This window comes from Podarcis melisellensis (assembly GCF_964234715.1).
Source record: "Podarcis melisellensis genome assembly, chromosome: 1".
NCBI classification, from domain to species: domain Eukaryota; kingdom Metazoa; phylum Chordata; class Lepidosauria; order Squamata; family Lacertidae; genus Podarcis; species Podarcis melisellensis.
In genome coordinates, this window is record NC_138528.1 from 4,582,315 (window position 1) to 4,598,245 (window position 15,931).

Sequence of the window (15,931 nt, forward strand, 5' to 3'; positions counted from 1 at the left end):
CAGTCAAAGGCGACTATGGGGTTGTGGCATTCATCTCACTTACAGGCCAAGGGAGCCGGCGTTTGTCCACAGTCAGCTTTCCGGGTCATGTGGCCAGCAGAACTAAACCGCTTCTGGCGCAATGGGACATCGTGATGGAAACCAGAGCGCACAGAAACACAGTTCACCTTCCTGCCGCAGCGGTACCTATTTATCTACTTGCACTGGTGTGCTTTCGAACTGCTAGGTTGGCAGGAGCTGGGGCAGAGCAACGGGAGCTCACCCCGTCGCAGGGATTCGAACCGCTGACCTTCCGATCGGCAAGCCCAAGAGGCTCAGTGATTTAGACCACTCCGTCCCCCATGTCCCTTGAGAGCTAGTGTGGTGTAGTGGTTAAGAGCAGTAGTCTCGTAATCTGGGGAACCGGGTTCGAGTCTCCGCTCCTTCACATGCAGCTGCTGGGTGACCTTGGGCCAGTCACACTTCTCTGAAGTCTCTCAGCCCCACTCACCCCACAGAGTGTTTGTTGTGGGGGAGGAAGGGAAAGGAGAATGTTAGCCGCTTTGAGACTCCTTAGGGTAGTGATAAAGTGGGATATCAAATCCAAACTCTTCTTCCTTGCACATAACCACTTTCTTTTGTATTTTCTTCACATTATACTCTCCGGTTGCGTCCCCAACTTTACTTGCCTTCCCGCCCCTCCCGGCCAAACTAAACCTTTCCAAAAAAATATGTTAGCTTGCCTCACCATCCTGCCCCCTTGACCTTTCCTACAATCTCCATTTTGAGGTGAAGTGACCGAAATTGCACGAGGTTACCCCAAGCGTGCGCCCCAGGCAAACCCGTCGTGCAAATCCATGCCACAGGCAGAATATTCGCGAGGAACTGAGCAGAGAGGCTGACTTTGGTCTCTCCCTACTCACCACAAACACGAGTTTCCCCACGTTCGTCCAAGGGAAGTCATAAAGCAGCTGCCGTTCGCTGTTGACATTCTGGGAAGGAAGAAAAGGGGGGGAGAGAGACAACGACAATCATTATATTTATTACCTGCTCTCATGCCTCATGGTGGGTTACGGCAATGTAAAACTAAAAAACAGTTAAAGCAGATTATAACCACAGGAACAGGCCCTGAAAACACACATCTCAGGCGCCAGGGATGTGTCTTCGGCGTACAATGAAAGACGCACCTCCGTAGGGAGGAATTTCCACAGGTTAGGGGCCACCACACAGAAGACCCTCTCCTGGGCTGCCGCCACCACGGCTGTGAACCTCTGAGGGAGTTGGGGCTACCGAGAGACCCCTCTGATGATTTTAACCGCCAAGGGGGTCTGTAGGGAAGGGGTTTTTCCAGCTATTTGGGGCCTAAGTTGCTCAGGGGTTTAAAGACAGGTATGAGTAGCTTGAACTGGGTACAGAAATGAACTGGCAGCCATGATAAAGGTAAAGGGACCCCTGACCATTAGGTCCAGTCGTGGCCGACTCTGGGGTTGCGGCGCTTATCTCGCTTTATTGGCCGAGGGAGCCGGCGTACAGCTTCCGGGTCATGTGGTCAGCATGACTAAGCCGCTTCTGGCGAATCAGAGCAGCGCACGGAAATGATGTTTACCTTCCCGCCAGAGTGGTACCTATTTATCTACTTGCATTCTGACGTGCTGTTGATCTGCAGGAGCAGGGACTGAGCAACGGGAGCTCACCCCGTCGCGGGGATTCGAACCGCCGACCTTCTGATCAGCAAGTCCTAGGCTCTGTGGTTTAACCCATAGCGCCACCCGCGTCCCTGCAGCCACGATAGCTGAATATATTTACCATTTGCAGAATTTTACAATATAAAATGGGAGGTTCGAGGCAGGCAGGCAAGTAGGAGAATGACTGCAAAGTGTTTGTGTGTGTGTGTTATCCCACGGGAGCAGAAATGTCGGTGGTCTTTTTTTCCTAAAAAGGTACATCTTTTCTAAAAAGGTACATCTGTGCACATCTGAGGTTTTAGAAAACTCTCCCCATCTCTTTCTGCAGATCTACTCTCCAAAACCTGGACTCTCCAGCATAGAGATGAGTTACCTGCTTTCAGGCAAGCCTCAAAACTCAGAAGGACTGTGAATCATCATCTCCCACCCCGGAAATACAAATCCCAGATTCCATGCAGAGTTTAGCCTGCTGAAAGCAAGCCGGCTTAAGTCTGGGAACGCAAGAAGCCATCTCAACGGTATGTAATGTTTTGGAGGCGCGTACCTGGAATATCTGGATGCCTCGAGTGGTAAGCCCTAGTGTGAGGGAGGCCTCGATTTCCTTCTTGTCCTGCGAGAAAGAAATGATAATGACTCTTTTACAAAGCCCTCACCTCGCACACACAATTTGAACGGCTGTTTTACTTGGGAAAAGGAGCGTTCAGACAAGGAGAAAAAAGAGGGGGCCCCTGATTCTTCAGAGCAAGGTTGTGTGTGGATTAACAGAGCATCGTTCCCCAACCCGGCGCCCTCCAGATGTTTCGGACTACAAATCCCGTCAGACCAGCTAGCACAAGGGCCACACCTCGCTGGCCTCCCTCACACTCCCGTTCCAAATTCTAGCTATCACTGGTTACTGATAAAGCCCTGAAGGATCTGGGGCCGTAAATCCTCAAAGAAGCACCTCTCCACTACCCAGCCGGGCTCGCTGTAAGCATCTGTAAACATCTGTAAGGCATCAGGTTAGCCAAGGACCAGTACCTGGATATGAAGATTGGTCTGGGAGACGTTTGCTTGCTGCTAGCGCCCCAGCTTTTTACAGAAACACAGAACTGCAGGGTTGCAAAGGACCCCAAGTCCTCTAGCACGACCCCCTGTGATTTTGCAACACCCCCCGCTCTGAAATGCAGCTGTCCTCCGGAAGAGAGGGCTAAAGCCTGGTGGCCAGGATGAATAATGGCCTCCGTCATCAGACCTTGCAACCTTATTATTATTATTATTATTATTATTATTATTATTATTATTATTACAGTGGTACCTCTGGTTGCGAACAGGATCCGTTCCGGAGCCCCGTTCGCAACATGAGCGTCTGCGCGTGTCGCGATTTGCCGCTTCTGCGCATGACAACATTTTGAGCGTCTGTGCATGCGGTGACACCTGGAAGTAACCCTTTCTGGTACTTCCGGGTTACCGTGGGACACAACCTGAAAACACGTAGAGTGGTGCCTCGCAAGACGAAAAGAATCTGTTCCGCGAGTCTCTTCGTCTTGCGGTTTTTTCGTCTTGTGAAGCAAGCCCATTAGCGGCTTAGCGGCTCAGCTGATAAGAGGCTTAGCGGCTTAGCTGATAAGCGGCTTAGCGGCTTGGGAGAAAGGGGGGGAAGGAAAAAACCCCGCAGGAACTCGCAATACATTTTCGTCTTGCGAAGCAAGCCCATAGGAAATTCGTTTTGCGAAGCACCTCCAAAACGGAAAACCCTTTCGTCTAGCGGGTTTTCTAGCGAGGCATTCGTCTTGCGGGGCACCACTGTAACCTGAACCGAACATAACAAGAGGTATGACTGTATTATTATTATTATTATTATTTTTGTTGTTGTTGTTGTTGTTGTTTATATACCACCCTATACCTGGTGGTCTCAGGGTGGTTCACAGAAAAGATCACAACATATATAATCAAAATAAAAACAACAACCCAATTAACACCCCCCCAAAAAAGAGCCACATTTTAAAAGAGTATAGGATGTCCATCAGATCAACCAAAGGACTGTTTAAAAAGGAACTTTTTTGCCTGGCACCGAATGGTGTGTAATGAAGGCGCCAGGCAAACTTCCCTGGGGAGAAACAAAAAAAATTCCTTCCAGTAGCACCTTAAAGACCAACTAAGTTAGTTCTTGGTATGAGCTTTCGTGTGCATGCACACTTCCCTGGGGAGAGCATCCTACAGACGGGGAGCCACCACAGAGAAGGCCCCCTTCTCGTGTTGCCACCCTCCGGACCTCTAGAGGAGGAGGCACATGAATAAGGGCCTCAGAAGATGACCTCAGGGTCTGGGCAGGTTCATATGGAAAGAGGCAGTCCTGGAGGTATTGCGGTCCTGAGCCGTTTAAGGCTTTATAGGTCAAAAACTATTGTTTTGGGGCCAGGAAGGGGAGAGAGAATAATGACCAGGGACACGAAATTTTTTTCGCCTTCCCAAATGGAGGACACAAACTGATCAGCGGCTCTTGCCTTGCTTAACTGGACCCGTTTGCTTCTGCCTCCCCCGTACCTTATACAATCTATAATAATGCACGGCCACGTCATCGAGCCGGACAGCTTCCTTGATGTACTTCAGATGGGCCTCGGAGGCCGTCAGGGTGCACTGGTCCTTGTGCATGATGGGAATGTGCTTCAGGATGTAGTCCTTTCCTCTCTTTGCCACCACCTGTCGAGAGAGAGAGAGAAGGGGTGCTGAGCGTTAATTGCGCCTGGCTGGGAGTCTCAGGTTTGCTAGGCGAAATAACAGTGGACCAGAGACGACTTGACGCAGCCTTCCCAAATCCCAGTGCCCTCCAGATGCTTCCAACTGGAGCAAGCCCGCAAGTTATGTGGGGGTTACGTTCCGTGGATGCCACCTAAAGCCAAAACAGCATGCACTCAAAACACATGGCAAGTGGGACTGCCCAAGTCATTTTCCCCAGAACCTTCACCCTTTCCATATTTTTTTCCCTACCACATGCGCCAAGCTAAATTGAAATACTTTATTGTCATACTTTATTGTCACTTCTACAACTTGTATACAGTGAGATTACACGAGCACTCCCCACTCAGCTCTCTTAGTCTTAATTCCCCTCCTTTACTGACGCACACCCGCCAAACCCAAAAGTCAGTTGCCCTGTTGTTATCTTTTCATTCAGCAGCCTAACAGCCCATGGATAGAAGCTGATCTTTACCCTGTTGGCGCGACTAATCCTGCTTCTATATCTTCTGCCCGAGGGCAGGAGATCAAGAAAGTGCCGGCCAGGGTGTGAATCATCCCTGAGAATTTTCCTCACTCTCCTGAGGCAACCTTCTTCTGCGATGTCATCCTGCGGATTCACGGGACAGCCCATAATATCTTGTGCTGTATTCACCACCCTCTGTAGGCACTTCCTATCAGTTGATGTCAAACCAGCGGATTGACTGTGATGCAGTAGGAAAGGACACTCTATTGTGGACCGGCAGAAGGAGATCGTCAAATGTTGATTGACATTGTTCTTTCGCAATACGAAAGGAGATGGAGTCTCTGTTGGGCTTTCTTAAACACCTGGGTTGTATTGATCTTCCAAGTAAGGTCTTCACTGAGATAAATGCGCACAAGTTAAATGCGTGCACTTGCAGGCTTACTGTACGACCCCAGCCAACGTCCCTGGTAGCCAGGAATTATGGGAGTTGTAGTTCAGAACCATCTAGAGGGCACAAGTCCTCAACTACCTGTCATAGGGAACACCTCTTCCCACAGGTTCTTCTCCTTTCCTTTAAAAGAGCAGCTGAAGTCTTCTCCAGCACAAAGGTAAAGGGACCCTTGAACATTAGGTCCAGTCATGGCCGACTCTGGGGTTGCGGCACTCATCTCGCTTTATTGGCCGAGGGAGCCGGCATACAGATTCCGGGTCATGGGGCCAGCAGGACTAAGCCGCTTCTGGAGAACGAGAGCAGCGCACGGAAGCGCCGTTTACCTTCCCGCCGGAGTGGTACCTATTTATCTACTTGCACTTTGAGGTGCTTTCAAACTGCTAGGTTGGCAGGAGCTGGGACCGAACAACAGGAGCTCACTCCGTCGCGAGGATTCGAACCGCCGACCTTCTGATCGGCAAGTCCTAGGCTCTGTGGCTTAACCCAAAGCGCCACCCGCGTCCCCTCTTCTCCAGCTTACCTCCCTTTTTCTAAAGTCACGAGTGTCTACAGCAAGGCTTTCAGCGTGTAAATAAATGTTTGCAATTCTCAACAGCATTGCTTTGGGGGAAGCAAGCAGCTTTATTTATCTATCGCACAGTTTCGGCTGGTTAAAACAGCAAAAATTAAATGCACACGAGGTTTTTTTCCGCCAGTGTGGAAAGAGCTTATCTACCTTGCTTGGTGTGCAAAGCCCTTAGGGTGCCGGCTCTGGAAGAATGGGCACGGTCCCACGAGATCTCGCAAGAGCATCCTGGAGATGGTGTGCTGAGCAAGCCGTACCAGGTGAGCAAGGCACAGAGCAAAAAGGATGGCTTTAAAGATTTCTCCCTTGCTTTTGGGCAAGGCCCACTCAGCACGCCAGCTCCAGAAGGGCAAGTATCCTTGTGAAGGGATACTTCTATAATAATGCACGGCATTATTCAAGTATGTGGGGGGCTCCCTGGTCCTGAATGGGGTAACTGTGCCCCTGAAGGACCAGGTGCGCAGCCTGGGAGTCATTTTGGACTCACAGCTGTCCATGGAGGCGCAGGTTAATTCTGTGTCCAGGGTGGCTGTCTACCAGCTCCATCTGGTACGCAGGATGAGACCCTCCTTGCCTGCGGACTGTCTCACCAGAGTGGTGCATGCTCTAGTTATCTCCCACTTGGACTACTGCAATGCGCTCTACGTGGGGATACCTTTGAAGGTGACCCGGAAACTGCAATTAATCCAGAATGTGGCAGCTGGACTGGTGACTGGGAGCAGCGGCCGAGACCACACAACTCCGGTCTTGAAAGACCTACACTGGCTCCCAGTACGTTTCTGAGCACAATTCAAAGTGTTGGTGCTGACCTTTAAAGCCCTAAACGGCCTCGGTCCTGTATACCTGAAGGAGCATCTCCACCCCCATCGTTCAGCCCGGACACTGAGATCCAGCGCCGAGGGCCTTCTGGTGATTCCCTCCCTGCGGAAGCCAAGTTAAAGGGAACCAGGCAGAGGGCCTTCTTGGTAGTGGCACCCGCCCTGTGGTACACCCTCCCACCAGATGTCAAAGAGAAAAATAAATACCAAACTTTTAGAAGACATCTGAAGGCAGCCCTGTTTAGGGACGTTTTTAATATTTAATGCTGTATTGTTTTTAACACTTGATTGGAAGCCGCCCAGAGTGGCTGGGGAAACTAAGCCAGATGGGCGGGGTATTATTATTATTATTATTATTATTATTATTATTATTATTATTATTATTATTTGCCTTTTTGTGTACATGTGGGACCCCTGGAACCAAACCCCCACGTAAGATGCCATTGTACTGTACTGCCTTTCATTCAGGGGTTGGTGAATGACAAGGCTGTTTATGCAACCCAGAGCATGCATTTCCTAAAATGCAGAATTTGGATTCTGGGGTATGTGCGTGCAACAGAACACTTACATGTTTATATTCCTCCTGGAGAGTGAAGGTACAGAGGGTGCTTTTTTTTTTTGCTAAGTGGCATTTTAGATTCTGGAATGTGTTTTCATTTCAGAACGCCTGTCTCATCCCAGCGGTTGTGTCTGCTATCTGAAGTCTGAGTTGTTGCTCTCTCCCCCCCTTAATGCAGAGGAGATGCTAAACACTCCTGGGGAAGAAATGCTTAAAATGGAAATAGTGAGTCAACGTTGCTGCAAGTGTGTAATCCTCTTAGCTGGCACGTTTGCAGTGAGGGCTGGCTTGGGAATCGGATGAACTTGAAGCCTGAGACGGGTCGGTCAAACACACCAAGCTGCCCTTTCGCCTTGCGCCAATATCCACAGGGAGGCCTCAACAGGCACGACATGGTCGCTGCCAGCTTACTCGCACAATGCTGCAATCGTGTAGGTTGTTGTTGTTTAGTTGTTTAGCCGTGTCCGACTCTTCGTGATCCCCTGGACCAGAGCACGCCAGGCACTCCTGTCTTCCACTGCCTCCCGCAGTTTGGTCAGACTCATGTTTGTAGCTTCAAAGACACTATCCAACCATCTCGTCCTCTGTCGTCCCCTTCTCCTTGTGCCCTCCATCTTTCCCAACATCAGGGTCTTTTCCAGGGAGTCTTCTCTTCTCATGAGGTGGCCAAAGTATTGGAGCCTCAGCTTCACGATCTGTCCTTCCAGTGAGCACTCAGGGCTGATTTCCTTAAGAATGGGTCGGTTTGATCTTCTTGCAGTCCATGGGACTCTCAAGAGTCTCCTCCAGCACCAGAATTCAAAAGCATCAGTTCTTCAGCGATCAGCCTTCTTTATGGTCCAGCTCTCACTTCCATACATCACTACTGGGAAAACCATAGCTTTTACTATACGGACCTTTGTTGGCAAGGTGATGTCTCTACTTTTTAAGATGTAGGTAGGTAAATCCTGCGAAAGTTGCAGGTCTGCTGTGTTTTACTGGTGTGTCATAGAATCGTAGAGTTGGAAGAGACCCGTAGCTGTCAACGTTTCCCTCTTTTAAAAGGGAAATTCCATTATTCCAAATAGGATTCCTTGCAAGAAAAGGGAAAGTTGACAGCTATGAAGGGACCCCAAGGGCCATCTAGTCCAACCCCCTGCCAGGAGAGCCAGCTTGGCCCTGCAACCATGGGTGCCTGGGCCCATGGGTGTCATGCAGCGTGCATGGCCCTGGCACTGAAATTTGTGGGTGCCCGGCCCCAATCATGGGGAATTTTGTGGGTGCCCAGGCACCCGTGGAGCTGGCAGCTATGCCTCCTTTAATGCAGGAATTTCAGCTAAAGCATCCATGACCGATGCCCGCACCCCCAACCTCTGCCGGAATCTCCTTTCTTGCAACTTGAAGCCATGGGTTCGAGTCCTACCCTCCAGAGCAAGGGAAGACAAGCTTGTACAAAGTGCACACTTGGGTTTCCAAATGACCGTTCATCCACAGACAGATATACACAGCCAGGATAAATTTTATGGGTGGGAATTCCAAGGAGGAGCTGACTGACCGAAGGAGACATAAGAGCATAGAACATGCAGAGGGAGCTGCCTTGTGCCCAGAAAGACTTATTGGTACGAATAGTTTAGTGTTGTCTACACTGACCGGCAGCACCTTCTCCAGGGCCCCGGCCTCAACTGGAGAAGCAAGTGTGTTGCCCCCGAGCCACACAGCCCTTCCTGAGAGCCACTTACAATACATTTAAAGCACTGCTATCCCGTTTTAAACAGCTATGGCCTCCTGCAAAGCATCCTGGGAGCTGTAGTTTGTTATGGGTGTTGAGAGTTGTTAAGAGACCCCCCCCTTTCCCTGAATGAGCTACAATTCCCAGAGTGGCTTAAAAACCAACCCCTCTTCCCTGTGCCGGATTTACGTACAAGCTAAACAAGCTATAGCTTAGGGTCCCACTTTCTTGCCCCCCCCCAAATATACTTCTTCTTAATTGTATTTCAGTTCAACAATTACTTTGATAAAATACATATTTTGTTATGTGCAAATGGCATTAGATACCTATTAGGTCCATAAATTACCATATAGCATATATTCAACACACAAAAAACAGCCAACAGTTTGTTGTTGACAAAGGACAGCTGGACATATAAAGGGCCCCATTACCTTCAGGAGTTTAGGGCCAAATCAGACCTAAATCTGGCTCTGCCTCTTCCCAGGGAACTCTGGGAATTGTAGTTTGGCGAGCTTTCCTAACAATGCTCAGCACCCTTAACGGACTACAGCTCCCAGAATTTTTCGGGGGAAGCAGTGACTGTAGTGCTTTAAACTGTGTTCCTTTTACTGTTGTTAGCCGCTCTGAGCCTGTCTTTGGCTGGGGAGGGCGGGATATAAATAAATTATTATTATTATTATTATTATTATTATTATTATTAAATGCTGGTTGGGAATGCAAACCACTGATGGACCCACGGTCTGGCTGGGTATGAGGCAGCTTCCCATGTCCCTAGGAAGTTTGGAGGGCAGGGCAGGAAGGGCCACAGCGCAGGGGCAGAACTTGCAAGCAGAAGGTCGCAGGCTCAACCATAGAATTGTAGAGCTGGAAGGGACCCCTGAGGGTCATCTAGACCAACCCCTACAATGCAGGAACCTCCGTGAACAGAGAGCCAACCAACCCTCAACGGCACCCCCAGGCAGGGTCGGGGAGAGCCTCCTGCCCAAAATCCTGTCGAGCTGCTGCCAGCCAGTGCGGGCAGCACTGAACTAGATGGACCAAGGGTCTCGGGCAGGTTCTTATGTTCACGCATCCAGTCCCCAAGCACTGCTATGGCTCCACCCTCAGAGCCTGGTCGCTGCGAACGGAGCCGGCGAAAAACAATACACCAAAACCAACAGGCGCATTGGCCATAGCTGTCAATTGTCCCTTATTTGGCGGGAAAGTCCCTTATCCCAGCGCCGTGTCCCGCTGCTGTCCCTTATTGATGATGTCCCTTAAATTTCCCAGGTTTCAAAGGAAGCAGCTCCTCTCCCTCCCTCCCTGCCGGGCAGGGAGGAAGGAGGCTCCAACTGTGTTGCTAAGAACGACTGGGGGGTGGAGCTTGCATGCCTTGTGCCGATCAAATCGGCCGCGTTGCCTGGGGACTTGCCTTTGCTCAGCGCTTCCCAGCGGAGAGGTGATGGTGGTTTTCCTTGCTGCATCCCCTTTGCCGGGTTGCTGCGCTGTGGGAACCACCCCTTGAGGCTTTGTTTGGCTGCTGGCTGGGCTTTCTGCCTTTGGCTTGGAGGGGCTCAGAAGTTGAACATACCCGTGGCCTGAAAACCCCTTATTTTGGCTGCTGATCCCTTATTTTCGAGGCTGCTGGTCCCTTCTTTTCAAATCTGTAAGTTGACAGCTATGGTATTGGCGCTCTCCTCCGAGGGGAAAGCCAAAACAGACAGCGCTGCCAGTTTTCTGCAAAAGGCAACTCGATCCCAGCCAAGCTGGAAAGCCCCACTTCGGCATATTTTCCGGCTGACAGATGCACTCGCCCACAAACCCCTCGTGCCGTCTGGAACGGCTCGGAGGACGGGTGGCCTTCAGAGCTATGGCAACACAGCTTGTGTTTAGGCACTGGGGGAGAGACGAAGGGGATTGAGGGAGAGAGAGAGAGCCTGGGCTCAAAGGAAGAGGGTGCTCCTACCCAGGCGGGGAAGTAGGCTTCGGGTTCAAAGTATTTCCCGTAGTGCTTGTTCCTTTTGAAGTTGCCCAGGTCGGCTTGCAGGGCGAAGGCTGCCAGCAGGAAATAGGCCTCCTCGCGAAGGAGGCTCTGCGAGCGGAGGACTTGCTTCCTCAGGTGCCAGTAATAATAGTAGCGGGCGGTTCGGTCGCTGGAAGGAGAGGGAGAGAAAGGAAGAGGGATGTAAACGAAGAACGGCAGGGGAGAAAAGGACAGGCAGAAACCATGGATGTGTTTCGCTGGGGTCAGTTGCTTCTTCCTTGTAAACATTATTATTATTATTTTATTAGTATTTTCCACACAACAACATGAAAAATATTGAAAAGTAACAATACACAAAACACAAAAACTGACATTAAAAACAAATCTATATCATACAAGTTAATAATATAAACACTAAAAAGAAAACAAAAACAATTGACATGCAACTGTTTTATCAATAAGAACTCAGACGGAGCAGCTTTTAAAATAAATAAATTGTGGGCCACCATAAGGCCCACTTTTTCTTCCGTGTGGCTCTTTGCCAACAAGGCTTTCGGCAACAATTTCCCTCTGCTCCCCCCCCAATCTCGCAAAAGCCCCCCTTCCCCATTACCTGATCAGCCGGCCGTTTTCCACGTAATACTGGACTCGGAAGTGAATGATCATGGGGGGCCCAAACTGGTCTATACCCTGCAACCAAAGGCAAAAATAAAGGATCAGCCTTCTGCTGGAGGCCGGGAGGGAGAAGGACCCCCCCCAGAAGACATCTTCTCTCCCCCCCTAAAAATACTGAGCCCCAGCAGGAGCAGTGTGTTAATGCTGGGATGCATTTGGCGAAGGAGCAATTGTCACCTTGGCTGCAATGGGAGACCCAAAGGACCTGGGGGGATCTGGCGTTTTGCAAAAACGGTTTGCACCACCAGCTACACTGGGAGGGTATAACCTGAGCTTCAGATCTGCCGGTAACCTGAGCTTCAGGTTCAGCCTTGATCTGTGTGCCCTTTTCGTTATCTGCTACCAGAAAACCAGACCCGACCTTTTGCTGCTTTGACACGAAACCCATCTGTCTGGAGGAGGAGGCAGCAGATGGATGAAAGACCACGCTGTCTTTCGGGGCCACGGCTAAATCTCAGAGGTCCTTAAAGACAGTTTTCTGAGACGTCCCCCATACGTCGGCAATTTGTCTCAGGGGCAGGCTGGAGTTTCAACACCAGCTGAGGCTACGGGATGCTATATGTTTCCAAAGATCCGGGCTTTGAACGGCTAAGCAGCTCAGAGCTCCCAGCCATCCTTTCTTAGAGAGGGGAAGAAGATACTTTCTGTATTGACTCTCATCTGGTTGTTTTAAAGCAGGCATGGCCAAACTTGGCCCTCCAGATGTTTGGGGACTACAACTCCCATCATCCCTAGCTAACACGCCCAGTGGTCAGGGATGATGGGAATTGTAGTCCCAAAAAAACATGCCTGTTCAAAGCTCTGCAAACTGGCTTCAGATAATTTAAGCTTCTAATTGCAACTCCTTTGCTCTGGGAAAAAGCATCTTTGTTCCAGGATGTCAGAGAGCTCTCAGAGGTTGCTAAAACGAAGCCGCCGGTTCTTCCTGCTTAAATCTGGTGAGGATAAGGTGAAACAGGCGCTTCCGGTGGCCAGCTCACGCTATGGCAACGTAAGAGCAAGCAAGAAGAGCTCGCAGGATCAGGCCGGTGTCCCATTTGGGCCAGCCCAGATGTGCCTATTGGGAAACCGGTGAGCAGAATCTGAGTGCAAGAGAATCATTCTCCCCTTCCTGCAGTTTCCGGCAAAGCTACTTCTGAGCTAGAGAGGAGGTGGGGTTGCGGGCTTCACGCCCCTCCCCCACACTCGCGGGGGCTGCCTCCAGCCCCCGCAATGCCAGGGAATCCTCGGACGCGTCATCCCTGGGCCAGCCGGGGCATGGCCTCGCGCATTTAGGTCTGGTGCGGCCGAGGCTCTCCCTCTTTCCCGCGCCGCAGCTAGCCAGGTTTTTTCCCTAGTACCTCAGGTTCCGGCACTGCCCCGCCGGGAACTGCTTCTGCTACCCGCCCCCTAACCTGATCCCAGTTTTCTCGCTCCCTCAGGTCAAAATCGGGTTCCTCAGGCGGTAGGGCGCCTCCCAAGGGATCATCCGGTAATAACCATCAGCATGATATAGATGTACCCAGTATGTTTCAGGAACCGCCGCTGCAGCCCGCAACAGCGGAAGAGATTTCTGGTTCCTCTTCCGATGAGGATCAACAGGGAGGCCAGGACGTGCCCCCGCTTGCAGCCCAGACCATGGCCTCCTATGAGGAACAGGGCGGGAAAAGGGGGAGGCGGGAACTCGCCACGCAACTGGCATTCAGACGGGGAGGTGAAACCAGAGTCCTTACCTTACTGGCTTCTTTCTTCCACTCTTTCGGACAGTACTTGCAGAGCTTTTGAGACAGCTCCATATAGACGTGCTCGTTGTCTGTGCCGTGGGAAGAAATGGGAAGCTGAGATTAGACAGTGGGCCTGTTGCAAGGACCCTCCCGACGTTCCTCTAAAAAGCAGGGACAATTCAGCACCCGCAGCCAACAAGAACCACAGTATTGAAGTTCACAAAGGCAGCATTTTAGCAGTTTCTGCTGGGGGGGGGCAGATTCCCCAACGAGCTGCTCTTTGTGGTAAGGTAAAGGGAAGGTTAAAGGGACCCCTGACCATTAGGTCCAGTCATGACCGACTCTGGGGTTGAGGCGCTCATCTCGCTTTACTGGCCGAGGGAGCCGGTGTACAGCTTCTGGGTCATGTGGCCAGCATGACTAAGCCGCTTCTGGCGAACCAGAGCAGCGCACGGAAACACCGTTTACCTTCCCGCCAGAACGGGACCTATTTATCTACTTGCACTTTGATGTGCTTTCGAACTGCTAGGTTGGCAGGAGCAGGGACCGAGCAACGGGAGCTCACCCCATTGCAGGGATTCGAACTGCCAACCTTCTGGTTGGCAAGTCCTAGGCTCTTTTTTAATATTTTTAATATTTTTAAGTAAAAATTGATTCACTAAAAATATTTTAAAACAAAAATAAACAAGCTTAGCTGCAGGTTTTTTTGGGTTTTTTTTTTTTGCATGTTTACTCGTTCCTGATATGAGACAACAACAGGAAATGGCACAGGGACAATTAGATGCCTTTGCCCAAGAGAGGTCTGCAAAATGCCTCATCCCTTTTAAGTGATATCCCAACGTCAAACTTCCTGTGCCTTTGATTTGATGCTGGTACGCTGAATGGAGTACAATGCTAACCAAACTCCTCTAATTCCCCTCTTGTGCAATTAACTCTCTCTCCTTTCCACTTTAGGAATCAGCCACAGTTTAGGGCAGGGGTCAGCAAACTTTTTCAGCAGGGGGCCGGTCTACTGTCCCTCAGACCTTGTGGGGGGCCGGACTATATTTTGAAAAAAAATATGAATGAATTCCTATAACCCACAAATAACTCGGAGGTGCATTTTACCGTATTTTTCGCTCTATAGGACGCACCCGACCATAGGACGCACCTTGTTTTAGAGGGGGAGAACAAGGAAAAAAAATTCTCCCCCTCTCTGCTCAGTGCCCCTTCAGTGAAGCAGCAGGAGAAATGGAGCCCCTCTCAATTCTCCTCCCGCTTGGCTGAAGGGGCGCTGCGCAGCTCTCCCTCTCTGCTGAAGCCAGGAGAGTCTTGCTCTCTCTCCCGGCTTCAGCGAAACGAACCCGAAGCCTTTGGAGCACAGCGCGAGGTCCTGCTGTGCTCCAAAGGCTTCAGGTGACTATCCCTGAAGCCTGGAGAGCGAGAGGGGTCGGTGCGCACCGACCCCTCTCGCTCTCCAGGCTTCAGCGAAAGCAACGCGTAGCTTCCGGAGAGCGGAGGGAGCGCTCCCTCTGCGCTTCGGAGGCTTTGCGTTGCTATCGCTGAATCCAAGGAGCCTGCATTCGCTCCATAGGATGCACGCACATTTCCGCTTAATTTTTGAAGGGGAAAAAGTGCATCCTATGGAGTGAAAAATACAGTAAATAAAAGCACATATTCTACTCATGTAAAAAGACCAGGCAGGCCCCACAAATAACCCTGAGGTGCATTTTAAATAAAAGGACACATTCTACTCATGTAAAAACACGCTGATAGGCTGGATTGAGAAGGCGATTGGGCCGGATCCGGCCCCCGGGCCTTAGTTTGCCTACCCATGGTTTAGGGTTCCAACTGCACTCAGGTGCTAACTGTGGTTTGCCAATTCCCAACTATTATGGACTTCAACTCCCATCAATCCCAGGCAGCATGGCCAATTGCCAGGGATGGTGGGAATTGTAGTTCAACAAAAGATCTGGAGGGCCACCGTTTCCCCATTCCTGAACTACAGGATTAGCCAGAAACCAGCTTCTAATGATAATTATGGACCGTGGCTCGAGGTAACTACGGTTAGCAAATGCGGTGATTCAGATCTACAGCCGCACTACATCCGAGAAAGCGTGTTCTCCTTCATGGAGAGCACGTGTTGCGGTGGGGGCCACCAGGACACTCCAAAGTTGTGGGGTGGGCTAATTGACCGTTGCCAATGATGCAATTGGGCTTCCCTTGTCATTAGGAAGAAGTTAATGTTGCCATTTGTTGATTGACAGCCAGAAATGCTAAAACTCCTTGCACGAGGCTAGGGCTTCCTCTTTTCGCCCGTGCATCGGATTCCCCCCCCCCCTAGAATTAGGGTTGTTCGCTTGACCTTGCTATGCCTGTCATGGGGTCGTCTGCTCTTAGGGCAGGGGCCCGGTAGGAATTTTGTCCATCTGGCTGATTGGCTGGGGCCACTTGGTTTTTGCCTACTGCGTAGCAAATCGTCACAACTTGTAAGGTTGCGGTTAGGCATTGGTTTATGGTTTGGTTGGTTGAGGGGCATGGATTGGCTGTGCCTGCCCCTCTAATGCTGCTGCTGCAAGGGATTCCGTTAAAGGAATCGGGGGCTAACTATTGCTTGTCCACCCTGTCAAGGGGGCTCGGGCCACTTCCAGTTCTGGGCCCCACA

General features: G+C 50.6%; 1 protein-coding gene across 3 annotated transcripts in view; it reads right to left on the reverse strand.

Annotated features, from left to right (window-relative positions):
- The window catches only part of FRMD6 (FERM domain containing 6), a 158,723-nt gene that overhangs the window by 20,023 nt on the left and 122,769 nt on the right, over positions 1–15,931 (reverse strand). For all 3 annotated transcript variants that reach the window (XM_081911687.1, XM_081911686.1, XM_081911688.1), the window contains 6 exons: positions 13,297–13,376; positions 11,523–11,599; positions 10,892–11,078; positions 4,191–4,346; positions 2,209–2,274; positions 903–971 (listed from right to left, as the gene is read on the reverse strand). In XM_081911687.1, coding sequence (XP_081767813.1) covers positions 903–971; positions 2,209–2,274; positions 4,191–4,346; positions 10,892–11,078; positions 11,523–11,599; positions 13,297–13,376 — 635 coding nt within the window. The remainder of the gene's footprint in view (positions 1–902; positions 972–2,208; positions 2,275–4,190; positions 4,347–10,891; positions 11,079–11,522; positions 11,600–13,296; positions 13,377–15,931) is intronic.